This window comes from Salvelinus namaycush, chromosome 4, assembly GCF_016432855.1.
Source record: "Salvelinus namaycush isolate Seneca chromosome 4, SaNama_1.0, whole genome shotgun sequence".
Taxonomy (NCBI): Eukaryota; Metazoa; Chordata; class Actinopteri; order Salmoniformes; family Salmonidae; genus Salvelinus; species Salvelinus namaycush.
Window position 1 is genome coordinate 11674649 of NC_052310.1, and position 25498 is coordinate 11700146.

The window sequence follows — 25498 nt, forward strand, 5'->3', positions numbered from 1 at the left end:
ATATGAATGGAAAATACGATTAGCTAAGTCTATATTTATTTTGGTCCTATCTATGCATCACTATCCTGTTTTAATAGCACCATGCAATTAGTCAACTTTCTACCATCTTATCCAACTTTCACTGAACCCATCCTTCCCTCTGTCATCCTCTGTCAACACATACACAGGATGGCAGCACATTGCCATTGTCAAAGAAATCCACACCCTCCCTTATTTTCCTAAGTTAAACACGGGAGCTATTTCCTCAAATGATGCAGTTGGCTTTAGTGATGGGGAGGTGATGGTGCTGCACGGATTCGGTTTTTATAGTCATTACAGAGCAATACTGATTCCTGTTAGTGACAATCATAATGTTGCGGGTTGTGGTAGAATCTGCGAAAGGTCTGCCTAAAAGTAAACTTGGAAGTACTCCGGATCCAATAGCAAATATTGTTTTTAAAGGTAAGGAAGTGCACTTACTTTTTATGTCCCAAAGGTTCTCTTTCTGTATCTTGATCCACAACTCTATTGGGCTACTTTATTGTCTCCATCCCAGTAGCAGAAAAGGCAGTACAGTCATAACAACGTGTTCATTAATTGAGAAAGAACACAGGTTGTCAGATGCAGAATGATGATGGTGTAACCTATTGATTGTTTGAATCAGGATGTATTCCTTTGAAGTAGGCAATCACTTTTCATTGGACCTAAACTGATGAATGTATCTATTCAATATTACCCGAGTTATCATACTGACTGCATTGACATCCACTCTACCCTGTAAATTAGAAGTTGTTCGGGATTTAATGAATTCTTAGGAAGTGTAAAAGGTGACTGAAATAAGTGAAAAAAAATAAAACAAATGTAACTTTCAGATGAAAAGAAGAAAACCAAAACAATTGACAGTGAAGTCAACCCAGTTTGGAATGAAGTAAGTACTTTGTTTTCTGTTCAGACTATTTGTCCTTGGGAAAGTTGCATTGCCAAAAGAAGACTTGAAACCCTGATAGTGTGTGTCTGATATTGTAGGCTTCTGTATAATATTGTCATTCTCTAATAGGCTTAATAATTTAATTTGTGTCATGTGTACCTCAACCCCTTGGCGGTGGCAGTGCCCCTGATTTATAATTAAGACATGTCATGTTTGATTACAGGTCCTTGAGTTCGATTTGAAGGGTTCTGTGCTTGATTCCTCATCTTACATTGATGTGATTGTGAAAGACTACGAAACTATTGGAAAAGATAAGTAAGTGGCCCAAACATACACTTCATCCTAACACACCAGCACTAATAGTGGGATTTAGGAAAGCGAGAAACCCTGTTTGCCTCACCATTTAAACAGAGCAGAGATGTCCTCTAAATGAAGTTGCAAAGAACTGTCTAGTCTCCAACGTGATTCCAAGAGGAGGCAGGATTTACAAAATCTCTGACTTAATCTGTTCAATATTACTGAAGGTAGTCATTAGATTAAACCAACCTCCTGCAAATTAACCCCAAAGGGAAAGAGTCAACTGCAGTTTTGAAATGGTTTCAGAGTTAAATAATGACAGACAGTTCAGGGCTGGCAAAATGGATTCCAGGGATGATGTTAATGGGAAAGTAAGTTAGCATAACCACTCTTTCAGGAGACCACATTGTTGGCTTAACATGTAACTCCCACACCCTACTTACCATGCTCAGACTTGCATGCAGTGAGTGCGAGAGGTGATCCGCCTTAGGCAACAATGAATACCTGTTTGTTCTGTTGGGATGAGCGGAATGGCACTTGTTGACAGGGAAATATTGTATTCAGTTAGGACGAAGCAGTCGTGAGAGCTCAGGCCACTATGGATAGAGACCAAAGTTTAAATGTTGTGGTAGTGTATTTTCCATTCACAGAGGGAAAGACATGGTAACAATCTGGAAACGTAACCACAGAAAAAACGTTTCCGAGGTTTTGCCAGTTAAAATCGTCAAAGCCTTGTATGTTATGAAGACAACACACGTGTTAGAGAATGTCCAGGTTTTAGTGAGATGAATTCAGTAAAATGATCATGGCTGTGAATCCACATGTCTGTGGTCCTCTGTAGCTCAGTTGGTAGAGCATGGCGCTTTCTTCGCCAGGGTAGTGAGTTTGATTCCCTGGACACTTCAAATGTGTGCACGTGTAAGTCGCTTTGGATAAAAGCTTTTGCTACTGTAAGTATAATTCTGTGCATGTAATGCAGATTAGCTACATTCTGCAGCTCAGCACAGTTGGAATCAGGGGTATGATTTTCCAGTTTTGTCAGGTATATGCATGCATCAGTGCAGGCCATGGGTTGCGAGTAACGCTTTCCATCGAGTTAGCCTAGTCTGACACTGATGATGTGGGGAGTGTAGGGACTCTCATCTCACTTAGTTTTCCAAGGTCTGTTATGGTACTTTGTAACCCTAGCAACTTGGGAGAGAAAAGTTTAACCTTGTGGTTCTGGATTTATTAGATTTGGGCAGGAATTCCTCTAATGATCCCTACAAACAGAGTCACACAAATAATATATCTTTGTCATAGATGCTGACTTTATAGTTGGTCAATGTCATTATGTGTTGACATACCTGATTACTCATGCTATGTTACAGGGCAACATAAATTACATGGCTACGACAAGGAAACTTCCACTGTGGTTGACATAGGAAGCCTGCTGGTGAAAATTATGGGCAGTGGGTGGAATGACTCCACACTTTGGTAATAGCAGATCGAGTTCTGGCGGCACACCTGTTTGCATTTCATGACCTGAGAACGTCAGGCCGACAGACATACATCAGTCAGGGAGAAATGAAAAGAACGTTATGAGAGGCTGGCATTGTAATCCAGACAATAATAACATACCAGAGAGTTTCGCCACAGTGGTCTGTTAGTAACTGCGTTACCCTAGCAACAGACAAGAACCAACATATTCTGCTCACTGACTCCGCCCTATTGTCCACAAATCTTTTTTTGACTGAAGGTATTGCGGGGGGTTGTTTTGTTAATATAACAGAAATGTTACTATTGTCACAAGGAAAGGATGGAACATCCTCTGATTTATTATCCTGCATTCCAGGTTGATAGTGTCACTCTCCAGAGAATGTTCATGTTTCAGCCTCCCAGATGTAGAAGAGATCTGTCTGAACACTGCCTGGGAGATGTAATATTCCCCATGAGTAGAGATAAATGATAAAATAAACAAAGAGAGAAATGACATTATTAACAATACCCACCTGTATCTGTATGGACATTATTCCTGACTGGAGGGTAAAGGTTCAAATCCTTGGAAAAGTTGTAACATTACATTTCACATATTAGTAATTTAGCAGACACTCCTATCCAAAGCGACTTACAGGAGCAATTAGGGTTAAGTGCCTTGCTCAAGGGCACATTGAGAAAATGTTCACTTAGTCAGCTCGGGAATTCAAACCAGCAACCTTTCAGTTATTTGCCCAATGCTCTTAACCCCTAATTTACCTGCTGCCCAACATAATTTGTTCATACGCGATGTGGTAAGGCAAGTTATGTCAAGTTATTTACTAGTAAGCTTCGCTCTCCAGATTGGGCTGGTGGGAGGAGCTATAGGAGGACGGGTCATTGTAATGGCTGGAGTGGAATTAATGGAACGGAGTCAAACATGTGGTTTGCATATGTTTGATACCGTTCCACCGATTCCATTCCAGTCTTTACAATGAGCCCATCATCCTATAGCTCCTCTCACCAGCCTCCTCTGATGAAATCTCTATTTGATTGCTCGTGTGTGATGCCAGGTTCCTGTTCTTTGTGGGTGTGTTTGACTGGGTGGGTTTGTTAACTTTGGGAGGAGGCCACCCCTGGGCCTTTTCTCATGGTGACATCACTGAGCACACAGAAGGCTTTTCCTTCCTCATCTGCTCACTGCACTCATGACTAGATGTAATCTCTATTCTCAAATAAAGAAGTTGTATTTTATTTATTTAACCTTTATTTATCCAGGTGAGTCAATTAAGAACAAATTCTTATTTACAATGACGGCTAGAGTCAGTAGCCTAATGTATCACAATCTCCATACTTCCATATTTGATAGCGTCAAAGATCGTTATGGTCAGCAGTCTCATACAGGGCCTATAGAAAGTCTACATCCCTTTGAACTTCTTTCACATTTTGTTGCGTTAGAAAGTGGGATTGAAAAAGATTTAATTGTATTTTTTTTGTCTTTGATCTACACAAAATACTCCATAATGTCAAAGTGAAAAGAAAATTCTACACATTTTAACAAATTCATAAAAATGCAATAACTAAAATATAGATGTTGCATAAGTATTCAGCCCGGTTATTTAGGAAAGGGTACATTTTTCAGAAGTAAAATTTGGCTCAACAAATCACATTATAAGTTACATGGACTCACTCCGTCTGAAATAATACGGCTTGACATGATTTTTGAATGAGTACCCCTTCCTCTGTCCCCCATACAACATCTTTAAGGTCCCTCAGTCAAGCATTGAATTTTAAGCACAGATTCAAGTACAAAGACCAGGGAGCTTTTTGAAAGCCTCATAAAGAAGGGCAGTGATTGGTGGATTGGTAACAATAACAAATCAGACATTGAATATATCTTGAAGCATATCAAGTTAATAGTTATGCTGTAGATGATGTATTAAACCACCCAGACACATCACAGATGCAGCCATCCTTCTGATCTGAGCTGCAGGACAGGAAGGAAACTGCTTGGTGATTTTAAAACAGCTACAGAGTTCAATGGCTGTGATAGTAGAAAACGGAGGATGGATCAACAACATTGTAGTGACTCCACAATAATGAACTGTAAGACAGAGTGAAAAGAATGAAAATATTCAAAAACATGCATATGTATGCAACAAGGCACTAAAGTAAAAGTGCAACAAAAACACAGCAAAGGAATATACTTCATGGCCTCAATGCTTTACAGCAGACTGGGAAAGGAATACACTTTTCAGCAGGACAATAACCTACAATACAAGGCCAAACCTACGCTGGAGTTGCTTACCAAGAAGACAGTGAATGTTCCTGAGTGGCCAAATTACAGTTGACTTAAATCTGCTTGAAAATCTTTGGCAAGACTTAAATTGCTGTCTAACCATGATCCCCAACTCCATGACAGAGCTTAAAGAATTTTGAAAATGGGCAAATATATTGCACAATAGAGGTGTGCAAAGCACTTATGAGACTTACCCAAGAAGACTCACTGCTGTAGTCGCTGCCAAAGGTGTTTCTAACACGTATTTACTCAAGGTGGTGAATACTATCTAAGCAAGTTATATTAGTGTTTTATTTTTCATTACTCTTAAAAAAGAAAAATAAACTTTGACATTAGAGTATTTTGTCTAGATCATTGACAAAAAATGACAAATCCATTTCAATCTCACTTTGTAACACAATAAAATGTGAAGAAATCCAAGGGGGTTGTAGACGTTCTATAGACACTGTAGTCGTTTCATTTGGCTAGTGGCCAAATAGCCACTCTTAAGGACTAGTGATAAGGATATTGTTGCAGTATTTTCATTTCTTACATGCACCTGATGTTTAATAAAAGATACATTATCAAACGGAATTTCCCTGTGTTCATACCGCACCTTTGTATAGTAACGTTAGGTGTAACGATGTGCGCTGAGAGTCGGGAAGCAAGTTCAGGGAGTGAGTGTTTTAATAAATAAACGGAACATGAACCAAAACACGGAACATGAACCAAAAAAAACAAAAAAACACGAACAACGCAAAGACAAAAAAAACAAAAACAGAAACAATGACGCCTGGGGAAGGGACCCAGGGGAGTGACACTTATAGGGCAGGTAATGAAGGAGGTGATGGAGTCCAGGGGAGTGTCATATTGCGCGTAACCATGGTGACAGGTGTGCACCATAACGAGCAGCCTGGTGACCTAGAGGCCGGAGAGGGAGCACACGTGACAGTTGGAATGTATTTGTTTTTACAGCTAGCCATATCTGAAGTTTAGGCTTGTTTTGCAGGTTTCTCGGCTCTGCAAAAATCTCACTGAAAGACCTTGCAACTGGTCAAGTCAAATCCTTTCCATTTAAAGATCTGGCTCTTGTCAATGAAAAGGGACAGGCTACTGGGGTAAGTTGTTCAGTATGTACTAATGGAGATTGCAGCTACTCACCAGCTACCAGCGATATGGGCAAAACAATCATGCAATCATCTGAAATTGAAACAGCTGCAATATCATTATCCCATTTTAATTAATTACATTGTATTAGCTTAACTACAAAAACCACATGAGCACCAAAAATCAATTTTGAATGTTGATATCAGCACATTTTAATGAGATGATTGATTCCACCAATTATTCACCTTCCAGGCCACGGTGAGCCTTGTTATTCACTATGATCCTCCAGCCAATGCCGCTCCAAACCCAAATGACCCACAGGCAGGAGATGCTGCAGGGGAGTCTGGTAGGTCATATGTTCTCATAGACTTAGATAGACGACTCATTGTACCTGTCCCATTATGGTGCCTGTGAGAGCACTGGCTCTGCCATTTAGGCCATCTCCATTTTGAAGTAGTCAATTTCCTTCTTATACTACTTCTATGAGTTGGTAAACATACTGATTGTAAAAAAGAGCTGTCTGGTATGCTTGTGTTAATCCTCAAAATAAGAAAGGACCATCAGGGAAAGATTGGCTTTTTCCTTTGTTTTCCTATCAACCATGTGCCATTGACAGGGGCAGGATTATGAAAGGCCTATGTGTTTATTTGGATACTTGTATTAGCTGTTACTAAAGGTACCAATTAATCTTTGTGCTGTTGATTGTACTTTATCTGGTGACTGCGGTTGAGGTTGTGCTGTGTGTGTCTGCAATGGAAGGTAGAGGTGAAGAGGGGGATGAGGACATCACTGATGCAGGACAGAGTCCCTCTGCCCCTGGTCAGCCTGGGAACCCTAACCAAAGACTGGTCAAGAAAAACAGGAAATTGAACCGTCCCCTGGCCAATAAACCCCAGGACTTTCAGGTGAATTCTGGCATAGGGGTTCTAGCATCTATCTAATCAGAAGTATGTCATGAATTATGATTTGACATTGTTTTGACTCCCTTTTCTCATTATCTCTTGCCGTCAGATCCGTGTCAGGATATTAGAGGGACGACAGCTCCCCGGGAATAACATCAAACCTGTTGTGAAGGTGAATGTTTGTGGACAGACTCACAGAACAAGGATCAAGCGGGGAAACAATCCCTTCTTTGATGAGGTAAAAGAAGGCATATTGATTTAACTTAATTTGACTAAGTCCATGTGTGCTTAGCAAATAGGGAATTCTTTCTTGAGATATGACTGCAGTTGATTTGTCCTGAAGGTTAATGTGGATTTGCTTTTCTCATTAAACCACCCAGATTCCTTTTTCTCTTTACAGATGTTCTTTTACAACGTCAACATGTTACCGTCGGACCTATTTGATCAACATGTCAGCATTCGGGTAAGTTGAACTCAGTGTTCGTAATATGGAACTAGCTGATCTGAACAGTCAGGTACTATGTATTGCATTTCATTCTCACTCTTAACAAAGAGTACTCTCCTTCTGTAGGTGTACGACTCCTTCTCTCTGAGAGCTGACAGTCTCATGGGGGAGTTCAAGGTACTCCTTTCACCTCTTACAAAAAACATTCAAGGATTAATAAGAAAAAAGTCTAACTTTACATTCCATTACTCTTGACTTATGCATTTTATCAGTCTGAGGTATTTCCCATCTTGCTTTGCTTCCCACAGGTTGATGTTGGCTTCATCTATGATGAACCAGGTATGTTTATGGTGCCTTGCACAGTATTTGCATACACTGCGTCTGTTATCCATTTCCTCAATGGGGTAAATGTTGTGCATGTGGCTGTCTGTCTCGGCCTGTCTCATAGCTCACTCTGTAATGAGGAAGTGGCTCCTCCTGAATGACCCTGATGAATCCAGTTCGGGCGCCAGGGGATACCTTAAAGTCAGCATGTTCATCGTTGGGGCGGGAGACGAATCACTGGTACAGTAATAGTTGGGGTTACCTCTCACGGTTTCTGTTGGCATGATTCGTAACTGAACACTAATTTGGAGCATCTTAATGATCCCATTCCTATATTAAGACTTATGAGCTAAATGAATCTCCTTGTCAGGTCACGCTACCGGTCAAAAGTTTTAGAACACCTACTCATTCAAGGGTTTTTCTTTATTTTTACTATTTTCTACATTGTAGAATAATAGTGAAGACATCAAAAAATAACATATGGAATCATGTAGTAACCAAAAAAGTGTTAAACAAATCAAAATATATTTTATATTTGAGATTCTTCAAATAGCCACCCTTTGCCTTGATGACAGCTTTGCACACTGTTGGCATTCTCTCAACCAGCTTCATGAGGTAGTCACCTTTCCAACAGTCTTGAAGGAGTTCCCACATATGCTGAGCACTTGTTGGCTCCTTTACCTTCACTCTGCGATCCGACTCATCCCAAACCATCTCAATTGGGTTGATGTTGGGTGATTGTGGAGGCCAGGTCATCTGATGCAGCACTCCATCACTCTCCTTCTTGGTAAAATAGTTCTTACACAGCCTGGAGGTGTGTTGGGTCATTGTCCTGTTGAAATACAAATGATAGTCCCACTAAGCCCAAACCAGATGGGATGGTGTATTGCTGCAGAATGCTGTGGTAGCCATGCTGGTTGTGTGCCTTGAATTCTAAATAATCACAGACAGTGTCACCAGCAAAGTACTCCCACACCAAAACACCTTCTCCTCCATGCTTTACTGTGGGAAATACACATGCAGAGATCATCCGTTCACCCACACCGCGTCTCACAAGACACAGCTGTTGGAACCAAAAATCTCAAATTTCGACTCCAGACCAAAGGACAAATTTCCACCTGTCTGATGTCCATTGCACGTGTTTCTTGACCCAAGCAAGTCTTTTCTTCTTATTGGTATCCTTTATTAGTGGTTTCTTTGCAGCAATTCGACCATGAAGGCCTGATTCACACAGTCTTTTTTGAACAGTTGATGTTGAGATGTGTTTGTTACTTGAACTCTGAGAAGGATTTATTTGGGCTGCAATTTCTGAGGCTGGTAACTCTAATGAACTTATCCTCTGCAGCAGAGGTAACTCTGGGTCTTCCATTCCTGTGGCGGTCCTCATGAGAGCCAGCTTCATCATATCGCTTGATGGTTTTTGCGACTGCATTTGAAGACCCTTTCGAAGTTCTTGAAATTTTCCGTATTGACTGACCTTTATGTCTTAAAGTAATGATGGACTGTCGTTTCTCTTTGCTTATTTGAGCTGTTCTTGCCATAATATGGACTTGGTCAATTACCAAGTAGGGCTATCTCTTGTATGCCCTCCTACCTTATCACAACACAACTGATTGGCTCAAACGCATTAACACCAAAATAAATTACATAAATTTACTTTTAAGTAGGCACACCTGTTAATTGAAATGCATTCCAGGTGACTGCCTCATGAAGCTGGTTGAGAGAATGCCAAGAGTTGTCAAAGCTGTCATCAAGGCAAAGGGTGGCTATTAAAATACATACACACTTTTTTGGTTTATACATGATTCCATATGTGTTATTTCATAGTTTTGATGTCTTCACTATTATTCTACAATATAGACAATAGTAAAATAAAGAAAAACCCTTGAATGAGTAGATGATCTAAAGCTTTTGACTGGTAGTGTACTTGGAAAATAACATCTGTGCCTATCATAGTGAAGTGTGACAACAGTGTGTGTGGTGTGTGTGTGTTTGTGGCTTCTGCAGGTAGAGAAGAGGGACATTAATGATGACCAGGATGACATAGAGAGTAACCTGCTGCTGCCAGCAGGGGTTACACTGCGATGGATCACCCTGTCTCTCAAAGTGTTCCGGGCCGAGGACATTCCCCAGAGTATGCCACTAGTGTATATATAATGTTCTGTTGCTGCTGTTGTGGTTGGCTTGTTCTGCTTTAAGGCTCTTCAGCCTAACTCTCAAGTGCTTTTTCTCTACGCTAAAGATAGGTGTGCATCCGAACTAGCTATTCATTTAGAAGTGTCTCAATCTGTATCTCTCAAGTAAGATTGTTTCGAGATGCAAGTAAATACATCAAAGTTAAAGGAGTTGTTCATTATTTTACTATGTGATGTTAGATGGTTCCTCACCCTGAAAGTAGTCTATGGGCCAGGAGAAACTGCCATAGAGTACTTACAGGGTGAGGAACCATCTAACTTCAAGTTGAAATACTGAACTGCTCCTTTAACCTGTGTGTTTTTCACCATAGTGGATGATGCCTTTGTCCAGTCACTGAAGGGGATGTTTGGAGTGGATGGGGACAAGAAGAATCTAGTGGATCCTTTTGTCGAGGCTCACTTCGCTGGCAAAAGGGTATTCACATTGCTCTCCACCTAAAATTCGAATCAAGGGGATGATTTGTTTATTATGGAAATAGTTGTGCAGTGAAGTTGATATGTGAATGTTTATTGTTGAAGCTGTGCACCCAAGTCATTGAGAAGAATGCCAACCCAGAATGGAACCAAATGCTGAATCTTCAGGTCAAGGTAAAAAAAAACAAAAAAACCAATCTAATGCACTGGATTTCTGCTTTGGTAAATTGTGATTCAAAACGATGATCCTGTAAAATCTTTCTGCAGTTCCCCTCCATGTGTGAACGAATCAAACTGACCGTCTTTGATTGGTAAGTCAACAGCATTCCCTCTACTGAACACTTATGATGGACATACTGTATGTATCCATTTAAATCACTCCATTTGAGCTCTGGCAGTTTTCCTCCGCCTCACATCACTGCTTTATTACAGTATTCAGATGCACACTTCCTCAGTTTTTACACAAATAAGGGCCAGGAGTTTTTCCTGGTCACAAGGGTCAGAAATACCTCAGGAATGTACATAGTGTGTATTCAGCCCCCTTAGAGTGCCTTAGTGCTTGCTCCCTGCTACCTGCCTGTATGCATCTCCAGAGTGTGGTCAGTCAGTTGTTATTTGGCCTGGGAGGAACCCGGCAGTGTTATAGTATGAGTCAGACAGGCAGTCCCTCCCTGTTCCAGGCTGGGATCCTGTTGGCAGGGAAACACCTCTGTAACCTCAATCTGTTGCTACAGGGAAAAGTGGGAATAGTAGGAAATGGGTGCAAGTCAAAGATTAGGAAAACAATGTGTCCCCTAAATGTGATGAAAGTGAAGTTCATTCACATTGGTGGGTGTGAATGTCATATTGATATTGCACCTCTTATGCAGGGATCGCCTGACGAGGAATGACTCGATTGGCACCATATACTTGAATCTGGCCAAAATAGCATCCTCTGGTGGCGAAGTTCAAGGTATGGTTCTCGTATTAATTACACTACACCACACTGTCAATCTCCCTTTCACAATATCTATAGCTCAAGTATATGATTTCTATGTCATTGTAGCTTCTAGTATAATAGTGTAATTACACCAAAAAAACCACCATGTCCATTCACTTTGGTTGATAAATGAACAGATGAACTCTATTCATCTCTATACTCAGTTGTAACTTTCTAATATACAGTACATGCACTTTTCTTTTTCTCTTGGTATAGACAAACATGCGGGATATGGGTACTCTCCATCACTTGAAGGTTCAATTAATGAATAGATATGTGGTGAATTGTTAAAGTATTGTCCAGTGCAAAAATCTGTCATCTTTTGGCCCAGTATCTCTAACAAGTTGCAGTATTTTATACATCACATTAGTAAATTCCACTGATTCTAGCCCAGCATGACATTTCAAGGAATTTAGAATGGAGATAAAGACATTTTGAATGGTTCCAATTTGACCCCAGACAATGATTACTGCATTGGAGGTTACTTTGAGAATGTATGAATGCCATGCATTGTGCCCGGTCCACACATTTCTGTAGCCCTTTGAGTACAATAGCAGGATATTTGAGTGAAGTAAACACACATATCAGTTCAAAGTTGACCTTACTCGGTACTCAAAAGGTTACAGCAAAACTATTTTGCTTTGCCTTCAACCCTTGATATTCAGTCATACATTTTTGATTACATTTGCATGCTTTGTTTGTGCTGTCACAGAGTTGACTGCTATCCTTTTTTTTTTTGTCAAAGATGGAGAGCAAGCTCCTTTGCTTCTTTTGCGGCATGTGTTGCATTTCTGAGTTGCTATGTGAGGCTGACATTCTTTGCGTAACCTAACACACAAAACTGCATATGACTCCTGTGAGTTTGCCTGGGCAGATACCCTAACTGTAGTTTTTGAAGATTTGCTAGCCCTATGTGCCATGTTCACCATTCTCCATCCAAGACATCAGCTTCTGACATGCAGAACTAACTCCACAGTAGCTCATCATTTAGAGACATTAGTAAAAAACATAATTTCCTCCACAGGGAAGACTGGGGAGTCTGAGGTGGGTTTCCTGCCAGCCTTTGGGCCTTGCTATATCAACCTGTATGGGAGTCCCAGAGAGTTCACTGGGCTTCCTGACCCCTACGAAGAGCTCAACTTTGGCAAAGTAGGTCCTGCAAGGGAATTTAAAACTTCTCTCCATCTCTAAGCTTGGAGATGTTGACATTGAAAATTACCTATGAGTTTCTTTTTGACAGGGTGAAGGGGTGGCCTATCGAGGAAGAATCCTGGTTGAGCTCTCAACTAAACTGGAAGGCAAGGCTGACAAGACTGTAGAAGAGATCCCTAGTGATGACATCTTGGTGGCCCAGGTACTGTAACCTATACCCCAATTACTCTTGATACATTTTGACTTTTTTTTTTTACTTTAGCCTTACCTACAGGTATATCCTGTTTTGGTGTAGATTGCCAAGAAACAAAATACATGCTACAATTTAGATTTTTTTTCTATCTAAACTAAAAATGTTATCTTCTGATCAGAAATACCAGCGCAGGAGGAAGTACTGTTTGTGTGCAGTGTTCCATAGTGCCAGCATGCTTCAGGAACCTGGCGAACCAATCCAGTTTGAGGTCAGCATTGGCAACTATGGCAACAAGCTGGACACTACCTGTAAACCACTGGCCTCCACTACCCAGTACAGCTGTGCTGTGTTTGATGGTAAGGGCCCAAGCCACCTTAGAAACCAAATTAATCTGGTTTTTGGTACCTCAACAAGAATCTTTGAATTTGACTAATTTGTTTATTTTCAACAGGTAACCACTACTATTACCTGCCCTGGGCTAATGCCAAACCAGTGGTTGTCATTACATCATTCTGGGAGGACATCAGTCACCGTTTGGATGCAGTCAACATCATTCTGTACATAGCTGAACGTCTGGTACGAGATGCAGATTTATGCACCAATTTACCTTAGTTTGAATGCCTACAATGTATGTATGAATACAGTGTAAAATTGTAGTCTATTGCTCCTTTCAGCAATCTAACATCACTGCGATGAAGTTGGCCATCTTGGCTAAAGTCCCCGAAAACCGTCTGGCTGAGATCTGGCTGAGGCTGGTAAATCAGGTGATCGATGACCTCAGCAGGTAAATGCTTCCATGTTTGATGGATTTAATTAGTCAACATTGGGATAATCTGAGTTTCAAAGATCTAGCATAAACACAGAAATGATGACTCCTAACCCAGCATGTGTATCTAACCCAATCCCCATCATACCAATGTGTTTTTAATTGTTTTTAATTTACTGTGTAAATTGTTCAACTTAATCATTGTGCATAGAGTTGTATGGTTTGTTAAATTTAGAAATAAATATTTTTAGTTCGGCATATATTTTAAAGTACATTTTTTTGAGTAGTTCCGTTACTGTGGAATTGCCCTTATCTAACCAAATCCCCATCATACTAGTTTGAAAGTGCCAGAGCTGGAGGGCCACTCAAACCTGACCGCCCTGGACATCCAGATGAAGAAGCTACGTGACAGCACCCTGCAGACCATCATGGAGGGGGCCAAGAGCATGAGAGAGGAGGTGACCGAGATCAAGGATACCCTGGGGGACATTGAGGGCTGGCTGGACAAACTGAAGCAGCTCGCTGAGGAGGTAGGTCAGAGTTCAAGCTGTTTGTCTGGCCATTATACATAATTTTGGCAAGCTGCTATCAATAATCAGAGACTATAATGGCCAAATATTTTGGCGTTAGTCTCTTTTCACTTTTCATGTACAATGCCCTCTAAATTACCCTTGAAGGTAAATGTAAAGTTGCGTATTGTTGTATTAAAACTGGGGATGTACAGTAATTGACATGGTGTCTCTCCAGCCCCAGAACAGCATGCCTGACGTGATCATCTGGATGCTGAGGGGGGAGAAGAGAGTAGCGTACAGCCGCATCCCAGCCTACCAGCTGCTCTACTCCACCTACAGTGAACAGTCATGTGGACAGTTCTGCGGCAGGACCAGGACTATCCTCATGCAGTACCCTATGGATAAAAACAAGGGTCTGAAGGTTCCAGTCCAGATCAGAGTCAACATGTGGCTGGGCCTGTCTGCAGACGAGAAAAAGTTCAACAATTTCTCAGAAGGGATGTTCAGTGTGTTTGCTGAATTGGTATGTTTCTATTAAAATGACTCACTTTTTCCTTTTGAGTGTTGAACTTGATAGTAATGGAGAAGATCGCTGTATAATGTATATGAATGGCCAATGAAATGACCTGTGTGTTTTCCCCTTTGGCAGTATGAGAATCAGGCCTACATGCTGGGGAAGTGGGGAACTACCGGTCTGGGTTTACGCTACAAATACTCTGATGTGACTGGCAAGCTGAAGCTGAAACAAGAGAACTTCATTCCCCCGCGAGGCTGGGAGTGGGAGGGAGACTGGTTCATAGACCCAGAGAAGGGGTAAGACTTGTTTGTTTACTTTTTTACTGAATTCCACCGTTGTAGAAAAACACGTAATCAGCGCTCTTTATCACAATCAAAGGAAATGGGCTGGATCTGCCTCACTCTCCCTGGAGAGACCAGTCATGTTCAGTAGGTAGGGCGCACTGTAGTGAAACGTTTTGAAACAGTAAACAAAAATACTTTTCTTATTGGGCAAGTCTAGGTAGTCCCTCCCTGTTCAGTCTGTTTTTTTCCCTTTGGTTCATAATGAACATGACCCGGCTATCAGTTCTCTGGTTATTAGCATTTTTCTCCTTCCATCAACCACCCGTTAGTGAGGAGTGTTGAGTGTGTAAAAAAATCTCTTTCTGTGTGGCTGGACCAGTCTGTTGACAGAGGCAGATGCAGGACACACTGAGTTCATGGATGAAGTCTTCCAGAATGAGACTCGCTTCCCCGGGGGAGAGTGGAAGCCTGCTGCTGAGCCCTACACTGACGTGGTTAGGAAAAACACACACACCATGTAGTGTCTTTACAAAAATCATGACCATGTGTATTCATACCGCTGGCTTTGATGCAATAAAATTATATAAAAACAGGATAATTATTTAGTACAATGAATTCTTAGATTCCCCTATTCAGTTTGGGCTTCCTGTAGCTGGTGTCCAGGTTTCTCAGGCGTTGTTGGTTGTGTTTGCAGAATGGGGAGAAGACCCACAAACCAGGGGAAATGGAGTGTCCTGCAGGCTGGAGCTGGGGGGATGAGTGGACCGTAGATGAAAACAGGGCTGTGGATGAGAAAGGTCTGCTTTTGGTCTCCCTAAATTGGGATTTCTAATGTGTCTTGTCCTCATTTACACCTCATGTAATCTACTACTGTAAGAATGACCTGTAGTATTTTCAAGCATTATGTATACATTTCTAATGGGTTTATTCTGAATGCAGGCTGGGAGTATGGAATCACCATCCCTCCAGATGACAAACCCAAGTCTTGGGTGCCAGCAGAGAAGATGTACCACGTCCACCGACGGAGGAGAGTGATCAGGCCCAGGAAGAGAACATCAGCTGCTGGTACAACCACTGAGGTCAGTGCACCGTGCCAGTAGGAAACAGTTTGTCTTGAGAGATCATAATCAAATGTTATGGATGTCAAATATTTCCCCCATTTTCAGAAGCGAGACCAAGGAGACCCAGAAGGCTGGGAGTTCTCCTCTCTGATTGGCTGGAAGTTCCACAGGCAGGAGCGTTCCGCCGACACGATCCGACGCAGACGCTGGAGGAGGAAGATGGCCCCTGCCGGCCGCCTGGGGGCATCCGCCATATTCAAACTGGAGGGGGCGCTGGTGAGCAACTGGACAACTCTGGTCCGCAGGGGCTGCAGCTTCTGCTGGTTTTCTCTTCTCCCTGGCATGAAGACACTATGTGTTGTCCGTCCCTGTTGCCGAGTTAATTTGGAGGAATTCTTGATTGTCTTTGCAGGGGGTTGATGTAGATGAGAAAAAAAAAGATGAGGACGATGCCTCCAAGCTCTTTGGTGCCAATACTCCTACTGTGTCCTGTTCGTTTGACAGTGAGTGCTTTAGTTATACATAGTCGGCATGGATCTTTCTCTCTGTTTGTGATGCTGGCTTTAACCGTGGGTGTTTTCTTTCTGTAGGCTCACACCTCTACCACCTCCGCGTCTACGTTTACCAGGCCAGGAACCTTATTGCCATGGATAAAGACAGCTTCTCGGGTCTGCACGTCTCCTTGTCAAAAGCGTGAAAGCGTGAAAGTTGACACGATGTGACATATTATGAAAATGTGGACGTATTATCTAACACACAAAACATTTTTCTATCTTGTCCTAGATCCATATGCCCATGTGTCCTTCCTGCACATGAGTAAAACCACAGAGACCATGAAAGCTACCCTGAACCCCACGTGGGACCAGACCCTGATCTTCCAGGATGTGGAGATCTACGGGGACCCGCAGAACATCGCCCACTATCCCCCTGACGTGGTGCTGGAGTTCTATGACAAGGACCAGGTGGTGGGTGTGATCAAAGTCCCTTCAGTCACCCAGGTTAAAGATGCACTATGCAAAAATCGCTCCTCCATTTCCTGGTTGCTAGAATTCTAATAGGTCGCCTAATTTCTGATTGTGTGACAAAACAAGCAAGTTTATTGTAGAGAATCATAGTGCCATCTAAACCACTATGAAATATAAAAAAAAAATAATAATACAAAACCGAAAGTAAAAGACAAAACGAAACTTAAGAACGGGAAGCATAGAAATAGCGCACATAGAATAGATCTCCCGCTTCTTAGACTTGCTTTCAACGAGAATGTGAATTTGGGTCAGGTCGTCCAGAAAGTTCCATACTGTAGCTTTAAGAGTTATCAGTACAGTGCCCTATTAACCGTGATTGTCATCCTGGTGGTTAACATGTTGCACTCTGCCCCAGGGGAAAGATGAGCTATTGGGCCGGAGCGTGTGTGTCCCCCTGGTGAAACTGAACCCCGGCATGGACCAGACCCCCAAACTGCTGTGGTCCCCCATCACACAGAAGGACCAGCGGGCTGGAGACGTGCTGGTGGCTGCTGAGCTCATCCTGAAGGATAAGGTGCAGCAGCAGAAGAGGATGTGGAGGAGTAGCAGTATTAGTTAGTGGGGTAGGCCTATAGGAAAAGGGGTGATGTGGATTGTGAAAACTCTCTCCCTCTGTGTCTCCAGGGTAACGAGACGGACCTCCCTCTGGTCCCTCCCAAGAAGGCGGAGAATCTGTACATGGTGCCTCAGGGGATACGGCCTGTGGTGCAGCTCATGGCTATTGAGGTAAACTGCAATACTTCAGTAATGTTATAACTTCCCACAGAAATGTACCTGCTATTTCCCACTTTCCACAGTATGTATTTTGTTACCCAGTGTGTGTTTGTTTCAGATTCTGGCCTGGGGGTTGCGCAACATGAAGACCTACCAGTTGGCCACTGTGGCCTCCCCTAGCCTTGTGGTAGAGTGTGGAGGGGAGATGGTCCAGTCTGCTGTCATCAAGAACATGAAGAAGAGCCCCAACTTTCCTGGATCTGTCCTCTTCCTTAAAGTGGTAAGAGAGGCTTGCTTGGGGTCTCACAGGCATGAGTGTTGTTCTTTTGCTACATTTTTACACTGTGCCAATGTGTGGATGCTTATATTTGTCCTGTTTCACGCGTGTACAAGTGTGTATTATACACGTGTGAAAGGGAAATGTGTTTTTTGCAAATCCCAACTCCCCCTGAGACACCCTCGGAGAGGGGGGTCATGGCCAGGGTAATCCATTATCAACGGCGACCCTGGAGCAATTAGGTTAACTGCCTTGCTCAAGGGCACATCGGCAGATATTTCACCTTGTCGGCTCAGGGATTCAAATTGGCGACCTTTCGGTTACTGGCACAACGCTCTCTAACCACTAGGCTATTTGTGCTACATTTGTGTAGGCATTCTCTCATTCTCTCACTCAGCGGATCGATGTCAAGGTTGTCATATCTTCATCCTCAGCTTCTTCCCAAAGAGGAGATGTACACCCCTCCCATCGTGCTGAAGGTGATCGACCACAGGCCATTTGGCAGGAAGCCAGTGGTTGGACAGTGTACCATAGACACTCTGGAGGAGTTTCGCTGTGACCCCTACGTCATCCAGAAGTCATCCATGTCATCCAAAAGTAACTATTCTCTTTCTCTGACGCGCTTACTTATTACACGTGCATAGTACCACCCTGTGGTGAAATTGAAACGATTTCCCAACAAATATGAGATAAAAATTGTCTATCTCTTTGTCAGTGGCTTTGATGGCTGCTTTTCCTCATGACACCAGAATTGACATGGAAGACAGGAGGCCTCTGCTTGAAGCTCAGGTATACTTTAGTATTCGAATAGGAAACCCCTCTCAAATTCACCATATTTTGTTACGCTCTCTTATGATAGCTTTTAAGATCTATTCCATCTAATAATAGAGTCCGAATTTCATAGTCGATACTCTGACTTGCAGTTTGTGTACAGCATGTCAGCAGCAGTCAACAAAATGGCCACCACTACTTCTCATCTTGTATGTATGGTCCTCTGTAGTTCAACTCTACAGGCTGGACAATGACACTGCAGGGTTGAGGGAGCCTCTCTGATACATGTTTATATAGAGAGATGAAATGACAGATACGGAAGGAATGAGTATGAGCAGAGTCAAAATGTGTGATTCATCCAAAGAAGTAAATCAAAATGAAATATAATTAAATTCAACTTTAAACCTGTTTTTAACGTTTGAGTTTAAACAAAAAACGGACATCTCTGTCTGACCTTATTCAGAACCAAGCAACAAAAAAACAAACATTGAAACTATATTATTTTGACTTTGCTTTCTCACATCTTGCTTACTCATTTCAATATTCCAAATTTGCAACCGATATTACTGATCAGGGGAACATCTTAAATTGTGTATCATAATTTAAAGTTATGTTACTTAAAATAACAGAACTGCAAATTATACCATTACCATTTTAATCAATTATCAACTTTCTAGACGATCTTAGCTCATGCACTAACAGTTCATTCAATAATAATTCAATTGTGAAATTGGATCACAATCGGGTATCATTGCATCAAACTGTATAATCATTGTATCAAATAAGTATGCCATATTTTTCCTTCACTCCACAACAGATTTTATACCATCTACCAGATTGATCATGCATGTGAAACAGTTTTAAATGATTCCAATGATTCACATGATTCATGTGACACCGATTTACAAATTCACTAGCTGGCATGATATTCAGAGAATCTCAATTGCATTTCATTGAATCCTTGCATCCTCTTTCCTCGCTTCGTTCACAAAACCCATTGGATGAGAAAGTCCAAGGTCCATCCCCTCTGACGTTCTCCCCAAATGGGTTTTGAGAAAGAGGCGAGGAGAGCGGACGCGTGTAATCAAGGAAATGCAATTAAGGTTCTCCCATTGACTTGATACCTTGTTTACTTATCTTTCCTTTCATCCCCTTCTTCCTTAAAAGCATGCAGAGAAGGTGAGATATGTAAACTTTACATACATCTCTCTATCACATACGAAGCACTCTGTGACATACGGTCTTGAATTTAATGCTATCTTCACTTTATTACATTAGGAGAAGGAGACAGTTGATTGGTGGAGTAAATTCTACGCTTCCATTGGAGATCATGAGAAGTGCCGTCCTTACCTTCAGAAAGGATATGACACTTTGAAGGTGAAGTCTTGATGTCTCACACAGAATACACCTGTGCTGCATACATCTGAAGTAACTCCACTAATTAGTTGGCATTTTGTTTTTCTTTCCTGGACTCAAATTGAATTCTGATTTACAAGAATTTTGCTACACTCGCATTAACATCTGCTAACCATGTGTATGTGACCAATAAAATTTGATGTGAAATATAATTGTCTACATCTCTGTTTTCAGGTGTATGATAAGGAACTGGAGAATATTCCTGAGTTCAAACAACTCACCGATTTCTGCAACACCTTCAAACTGCAGAGAGGCAAGAATGAAGATGAGGAGGATGATCCATCCGTCGTTGGAGAATTCAAGGTGGAACAGCAGTTTCACTATTATTTCACACATTCCATATACATGCTCGTACATGCCTCCATACATATGCATAACCACATTGGCTCAACAAGATAGAACGCATCAGTCATAAATCAGGCTATTGATCCCTTTCTAGTGGTAGAGTTAAGGCATTGCTACCTGTCAGTGATGGCTGATGACGGATGACTGTGTTTTCAGGGCTCTTTTAAGGTGTACCCTCTATCAGACGACCCGGGTGTGGCTCCTCCTCCTCGCCAGTTCCGTGAGCTGCCTGAAAGCGGGCCTCAGGAGTGCCTGGTCAGGATCTATGTGGTCAGAGGCATCGACCTGCAGCCCAAGGACAACAACGGTCAGGTTAGTCCAGCGCCGGGAGCTTGGAATTCTATCTGCGAAAAGATGATTCTGAGATAATTGGCTTTAAAGTTCTGAACCCTCATTGGTTTGAATGGTGTGAGCAATTCTCATCTTGTACTCTTTTTGACTTAGCAACATGAATTGGGGTATTTAAAGTACCATATAGGTGGAGAACGTTGCACAAAAAAAGGTTACGTCAATAACTCAGTTTTGCCAAAATTGCAACATTTTATTGTCACATGCACAAGTAGAGTGAAATGCTTAACTTGCATGCTCTATATAATCTCGCATTGTGCATTGCCAGGTTGCTGTTCTCTTACCTACTTTTCTCTACTTTTCATACTCTTTGATGTTGCAACATGACATGTTTGTTTTCTAAATGTGCCTTTCCTTTACAGTGTGATCCCTATATAAAGATTTCCCTGGGAAAGAAGTCAATTGAGGACCGAGATAACTACTTACCAAATACCACCAACCCTGTTTTTGGAAGGTAAAATCTCACATTCATTTAAAGTGGCAATATGTTACTTTTTGGGCGACCTGACCAAATTCACATAGAAATGCGAGTTATAGATCTATCATTCTACTTGAAAGCAAGTCTAAGAAGCGGTAGATATGTTCTATGTGGGCTATTTTTATGCTTCCCATTCTTAAATTTAGTTTTTGTGTCTTTTACTTTTGGTTTTGTACACCAGCTGAAACAACAATATTTTTGGTTATGGAAAATATATTTCCACAGCGGTTTGGATGGTACAATGATTTTCTACACTATACTATATTATTTTGTCACATAAACTGAAATTAGGTAAACTATTAGAGTTGTAGCAACCAGGAAATGCCGTAGCGATTTCTGCATAGTACAACTTGAAACGGTATTTATATTATTCTACTCTACACTTATACCACACCTCCTTTTTGCAGAATGTTTGAGATGTCATGTTTTCTGCCTCAAGACAAAGACCTGAAGATCTCAGTGTATGACTATGATCTGCTGACCCGCGATGAGAAAGTGGGAGAGACAGTGATTGACCTGGAGAACCGCTTCCTGTCACGTTTTGGCTCCTACTGTGGCCTGCCTCAGACATACTGCATGTGAGGAGACTTGTTCCTGCTGTACATTTTATGTCATAGTTCACTTCAAAAAATCTAAGTTTGTCAAACATTTTCAGAACTCTAATTTGGTGTTGATATGAGTCATAGTGTCATGACATCTGTTGTGTAGGTCTAGATAGCGACTACATGCCTCAATCTGAAATGAATGAGAAAGATGGGCACTGTAATTTAATTGAGCCCATAATCATTATGGGGGACTCTCTTTGATTTGCTGTGTTGATCTTCATGAAACAGCTCTGGAATCAACCAATGGCGTGACCATCTGAAGCCCTCTCAGATCCTTCAGAACTTGGCCCGCCTCAAAGGCGTCCCTCCACCCAGGTTAGAAGATGATGGCAAAGCACTGTCATTCAATGGGACTCAGTACACGCTGGCTCAATTTGGTAAGCAGGTTTTTTTTATGGACATTTCGTAATGCTCAACTTTCATTTTAGGGACATGAGGACCAGAGTATGTTTTGTGTGACATGAGTAGGGCCTGTAGTGACCCTAAATATGAGGTAACTCACGTTTACCATCTACATTTAGAGGCCAGCAAAGAGATCCACCAGCACTTGGGTCCTGCCGACGAACGGATCTCTCTGCACGTGCTCAGAACACATGGACTGGTGCCTGAGCACGTGGAGACAAGGACACTGTTCAGCAGCTTCCAGCCCCAACTTTCTCAGGTCACTATCCATGTTGTCTTCCTCTTTATCTTCAATATGTCTCCATATCTGAGACTAACTGTATTTTCCCCTCACTTATAGGGATGCCTTCAAATGTGGGTGGATGTTTTCCCCAAAAACATGGGCCTTCCCGGACCTCCCTTCGACATTGTGCCACGCAAGGCCAAGAAGTAAGGAGAATCACTTCACAATTTGGTATTTCAAAGTGATCTAGTCTATAATCTTCTATTCTATTCATGAATACCATGTTTCCATTTAAAGGTATTTCCTGCGAGCTGTTGTTTGGAACACCTCTGATGTCATTCTGGACGAAACTAGTATTACTGGGGAGCGCATGAGTGATATCTACGTCAAAGGGTATCCGTGTTGAAACGTTTTTTGAAGCGATATTAGGATCTAACTATTACCATGACAACCATGCATATAACACACTTGTGTTTTTTTCAAACACATGAAAACCTAAATGAATTAACCAGTTAGTCTGTCGGTCCAGCTGGATGCCAGGTATGGAGGAGGACAAGCAGAAGACCGACGTCCACTACAGGTCTCTGGACGGGGACGGCAACTTCAACTGGAGGTTCGTCTTTGGCTTTGAATACCTGCCCGCTGAACAGCTGTGTCTGGTCTCCAAGAAGGTGTGTTTAGGCTTGAGAAACAATTACAAACGGAATAGTGTAGTAAGACAAAATGTAGGTACATTTCATTGCTGCCAATTTTGTCAGTCTTGATTATTATTTTCAACAGGAGCACTTCTGGAGTTTAGACAAAACAGAGTTCAGGATACCCCCCAAGTTGATTGTTCAAATTTGGGATAATGACAAGTTCTCATTGGATGATTACCTGGGTGAGACATTTCTTTAGCACTATGAATTACCGTACAATACTTTTTTCAATCAAATATTACCATATGATAATTTTGCTCCAGCTGATCAAATCAGCTATTTAACACATGGTCCTGAGATGGTCTTCTGGTCATTGTACAGGCACGGTAGAGCTGGATCTCCGTAAACTTACCCCTCCGGCCAAGGTTTCAAAGACGTGCAATCTAAGTATGATGGAGGAGGTGATGGATGCACGACCACACAAATCCGACCTGGCCAATTCGCTGTTCGCTCAGAAGTCTGTCAGAGGCTGGTGGCCATGTGTCACTGAACAGGATGGGAAGAAAGTCCTTGGTGTGAGTACAGCTAAGAGGTCATCCATTTTAAACTGACAAAATCAAGAGAGTATAAATCAACCTGGTTTACCTGTAATCTTATATTCAACCATGTTTAGTATCTCTAAAGAAGGTTACTACTTTGCAAATTACAGACTATATGTGAAACATTGTGTGGAATAAATCTGAATTAACATCTGTTATGTTTAGGGGAAGGTTGAGATGACTCTGGAAATCGTGTCTGAGAAGGAAGTGGACGAAAAGCCTGCTGGGAAGGGCAGGGATGAACCCAACATGAACCCAAAGCTTGACTTCCCTAAGTAAGGATTTTCACTCTTCTGTGTATATTCACCCTTTTATAGGCCTAACGGAGATGTATACCTCCGATATAGTCCATATTAAACTGTTTCCTCCTCTCTTCCAACATCAACAGGCGTCCGGACACATCCTTCTTCTGGTTCACGAACCCCTGTAAGACCTTGAAGTTCATTGTGTGGCGCAGATTCAAGTGGCTTTTCATTGGACTGATCCTACTGATTCTAGTGCTGCTCTTCGTCGGAATCCTGTTATACTCTTTACCGGTAAGAACAGGCGGGAGGGGATAATGTTCAATTAAACTGTGTTAAATAAAATTCACATTAATGAAATAACAAACTGACAGATTGCCTACATTTTGATGTGATTAATGCTTGCCTAATTACAATTTCTCTCATTCCAGAACTACATTTCAATGAAAATTGTGAAGCCATTCAAATGAAAACACAATATTCTGCTCATATGTCAAGAAGAACAGAGACCAAAGTCTTCCAATGTATTTTCAACCAAAAATATCATGACTATTTTTATGTATTCTAAACTGTATTTGTGTAATATTTCAAATGAATTGTTAAAAACCTGTTTGCTCACAGAATGCATAATTAGTAGATTGTTCAAACCAACATCAAACATAATTATATTATCTTTGCACAGGTTAATCAGAATTCCTTGAACCTTATGTTCGTAAAGTATTTTTAATGGATGCTCTGTGCTTTGTAATGAACATTTATGTGGTCATATACACACTGATTCTTTAAATAAATGATTGTTTTAAGGCCCTAATAAATGATGATCAGTAGACCAATTGCATTGGGGGTCTTTGTGGTTATACAGTATATACTGAACAAAAATATAAATGCAACATGTAAAGTGTTGGTTTCATGAGCTGAAATAAAATATCCAAGAATTTTTCCATACGCACAAAAAGTTTATTTCTCTCATATTGTACACAAATTTGTTTACATCCCTGTTAGTGAACATTTCTCTTGCCGAGATACGCCACACCTGTCAGGTGAATGAATTATCAAGACGCTGATTAAGCAGCATGATCATTACACAGGTGCACTTTGTGCTGGGGACAATAAAAAGCCACTCTAAAATGTGCAGTTTTGTCACACAACACATGCCACAGACGTCAGAAGTTTTGATGGAGCATGCAATTGGTATGCTGACTGCAGGTATGTCCACCAGAGCAGTTACCAGAGAATTTAATGTTAATTTCTCTACCATAAGCAGCCTCCAATGTCGTATTAAAGAATTTGGCAGTACGTTCAACCAGCCTCACAACCGCAGACCACGTGATACCATGCCAGCCCAGGACCTCCACATCCGGCTTCCTCACCTGAGATATTGTCTGATACCTGCCACCCAGACAGCGGATGAAACTGTTGGTTTGCACAATTGAAGAATTTCTGCACAAACTGTCAGAAACTCTCTCAGCTCATCTGCTTGCTCATCGTCCTCCCCAGGGTCTTGACCTGACTGCAGTTCGGCATCTTAACCGACCTCAGTGGGAAAATGCTCACGTTCAATGGCTACTGGCATGCTTTAGAAGTGTGCTCTTCACCGATGAATCCCGGTTTCAACTGTACCGGCAGA

The 25498-nt window shown here is 41.7% G+C and overlaps 1 protein-coding gene across 1 annotated transcript; it reads left to right on the forward strand.

Annotated features, from left to right (window-relative positions):
* Nucleotides 1-313: 313 nt before the first annotated feature.
* On the forward strand, nucleotides 314-24791 carry LOC120046156 (myoferlin-like). Its single transcript, XM_038991157.1, has 53 exons — nucleotides 314-441; nucleotides 852-907; nucleotides 1131-1222; nucleotides 5947-6055; nucleotides 6297-6390; nucleotides 6804-6949; nucleotides 7056-7184; nucleotides 7347-7409; nucleotides 7518-7568; nucleotides 7700-7730; nucleotides 7840-7955; nucleotides 9723-9849; nucleotides 10222-10325; nucleotides 10430-10498; nucleotides 10592-10635; nucleotides 11194-11276; nucleotides 12328-12452; nucleotides 12544-12657; nucleotides 12827-13004; nucleotides 13100-13224; nucleotides 13323-13432; nucleotides 13752-13944; nucleotides 14162-14449; nucleotides 14576-14739; nucleotides 15107-15221; nucleotides 15422-15524; nucleotides 15667-15806; nucleotides 15894-16064; nucleotides 16201-16291; nucleotides 16379-16456; nucleotides 16572-16753; nucleotides 17169-17327; nucleotides 17438-17539; nucleotides 17646-17807; nucleotides 18239-18401; nucleotides 18520-18593; nucleotides 18728-18784; nucleotides 19743-19754; nucleotides 19854-19952; nucleotides 20166-20294; nucleotides 20493-20648; nucleotides 21047-21138; nucleotides 21570-21740; nucleotides 21996-22144; nucleotides 22289-22428; nucleotides 22510-22598; nucleotides 22690-22785; nucleotides 22922-23063; nucleotides 23173-23272; nucleotides 23412-23605; nucleotides 23795-23904; nucleotides 24018-24165; nucleotides 24303-24791. Exons 1-53 carry the CDS (start codon nucleotides 351-353, stop codon nucleotides 24339-24341), a joined length of 6165 nt encoding a protein of 2054 aa, XP_038847085.1. The 5' UTR covers nucleotides 314-350; the 3' UTR covers nucleotides 24342-24791.
* Nucleotides 24792-25498: the final 707 nt, after the last annotated feature.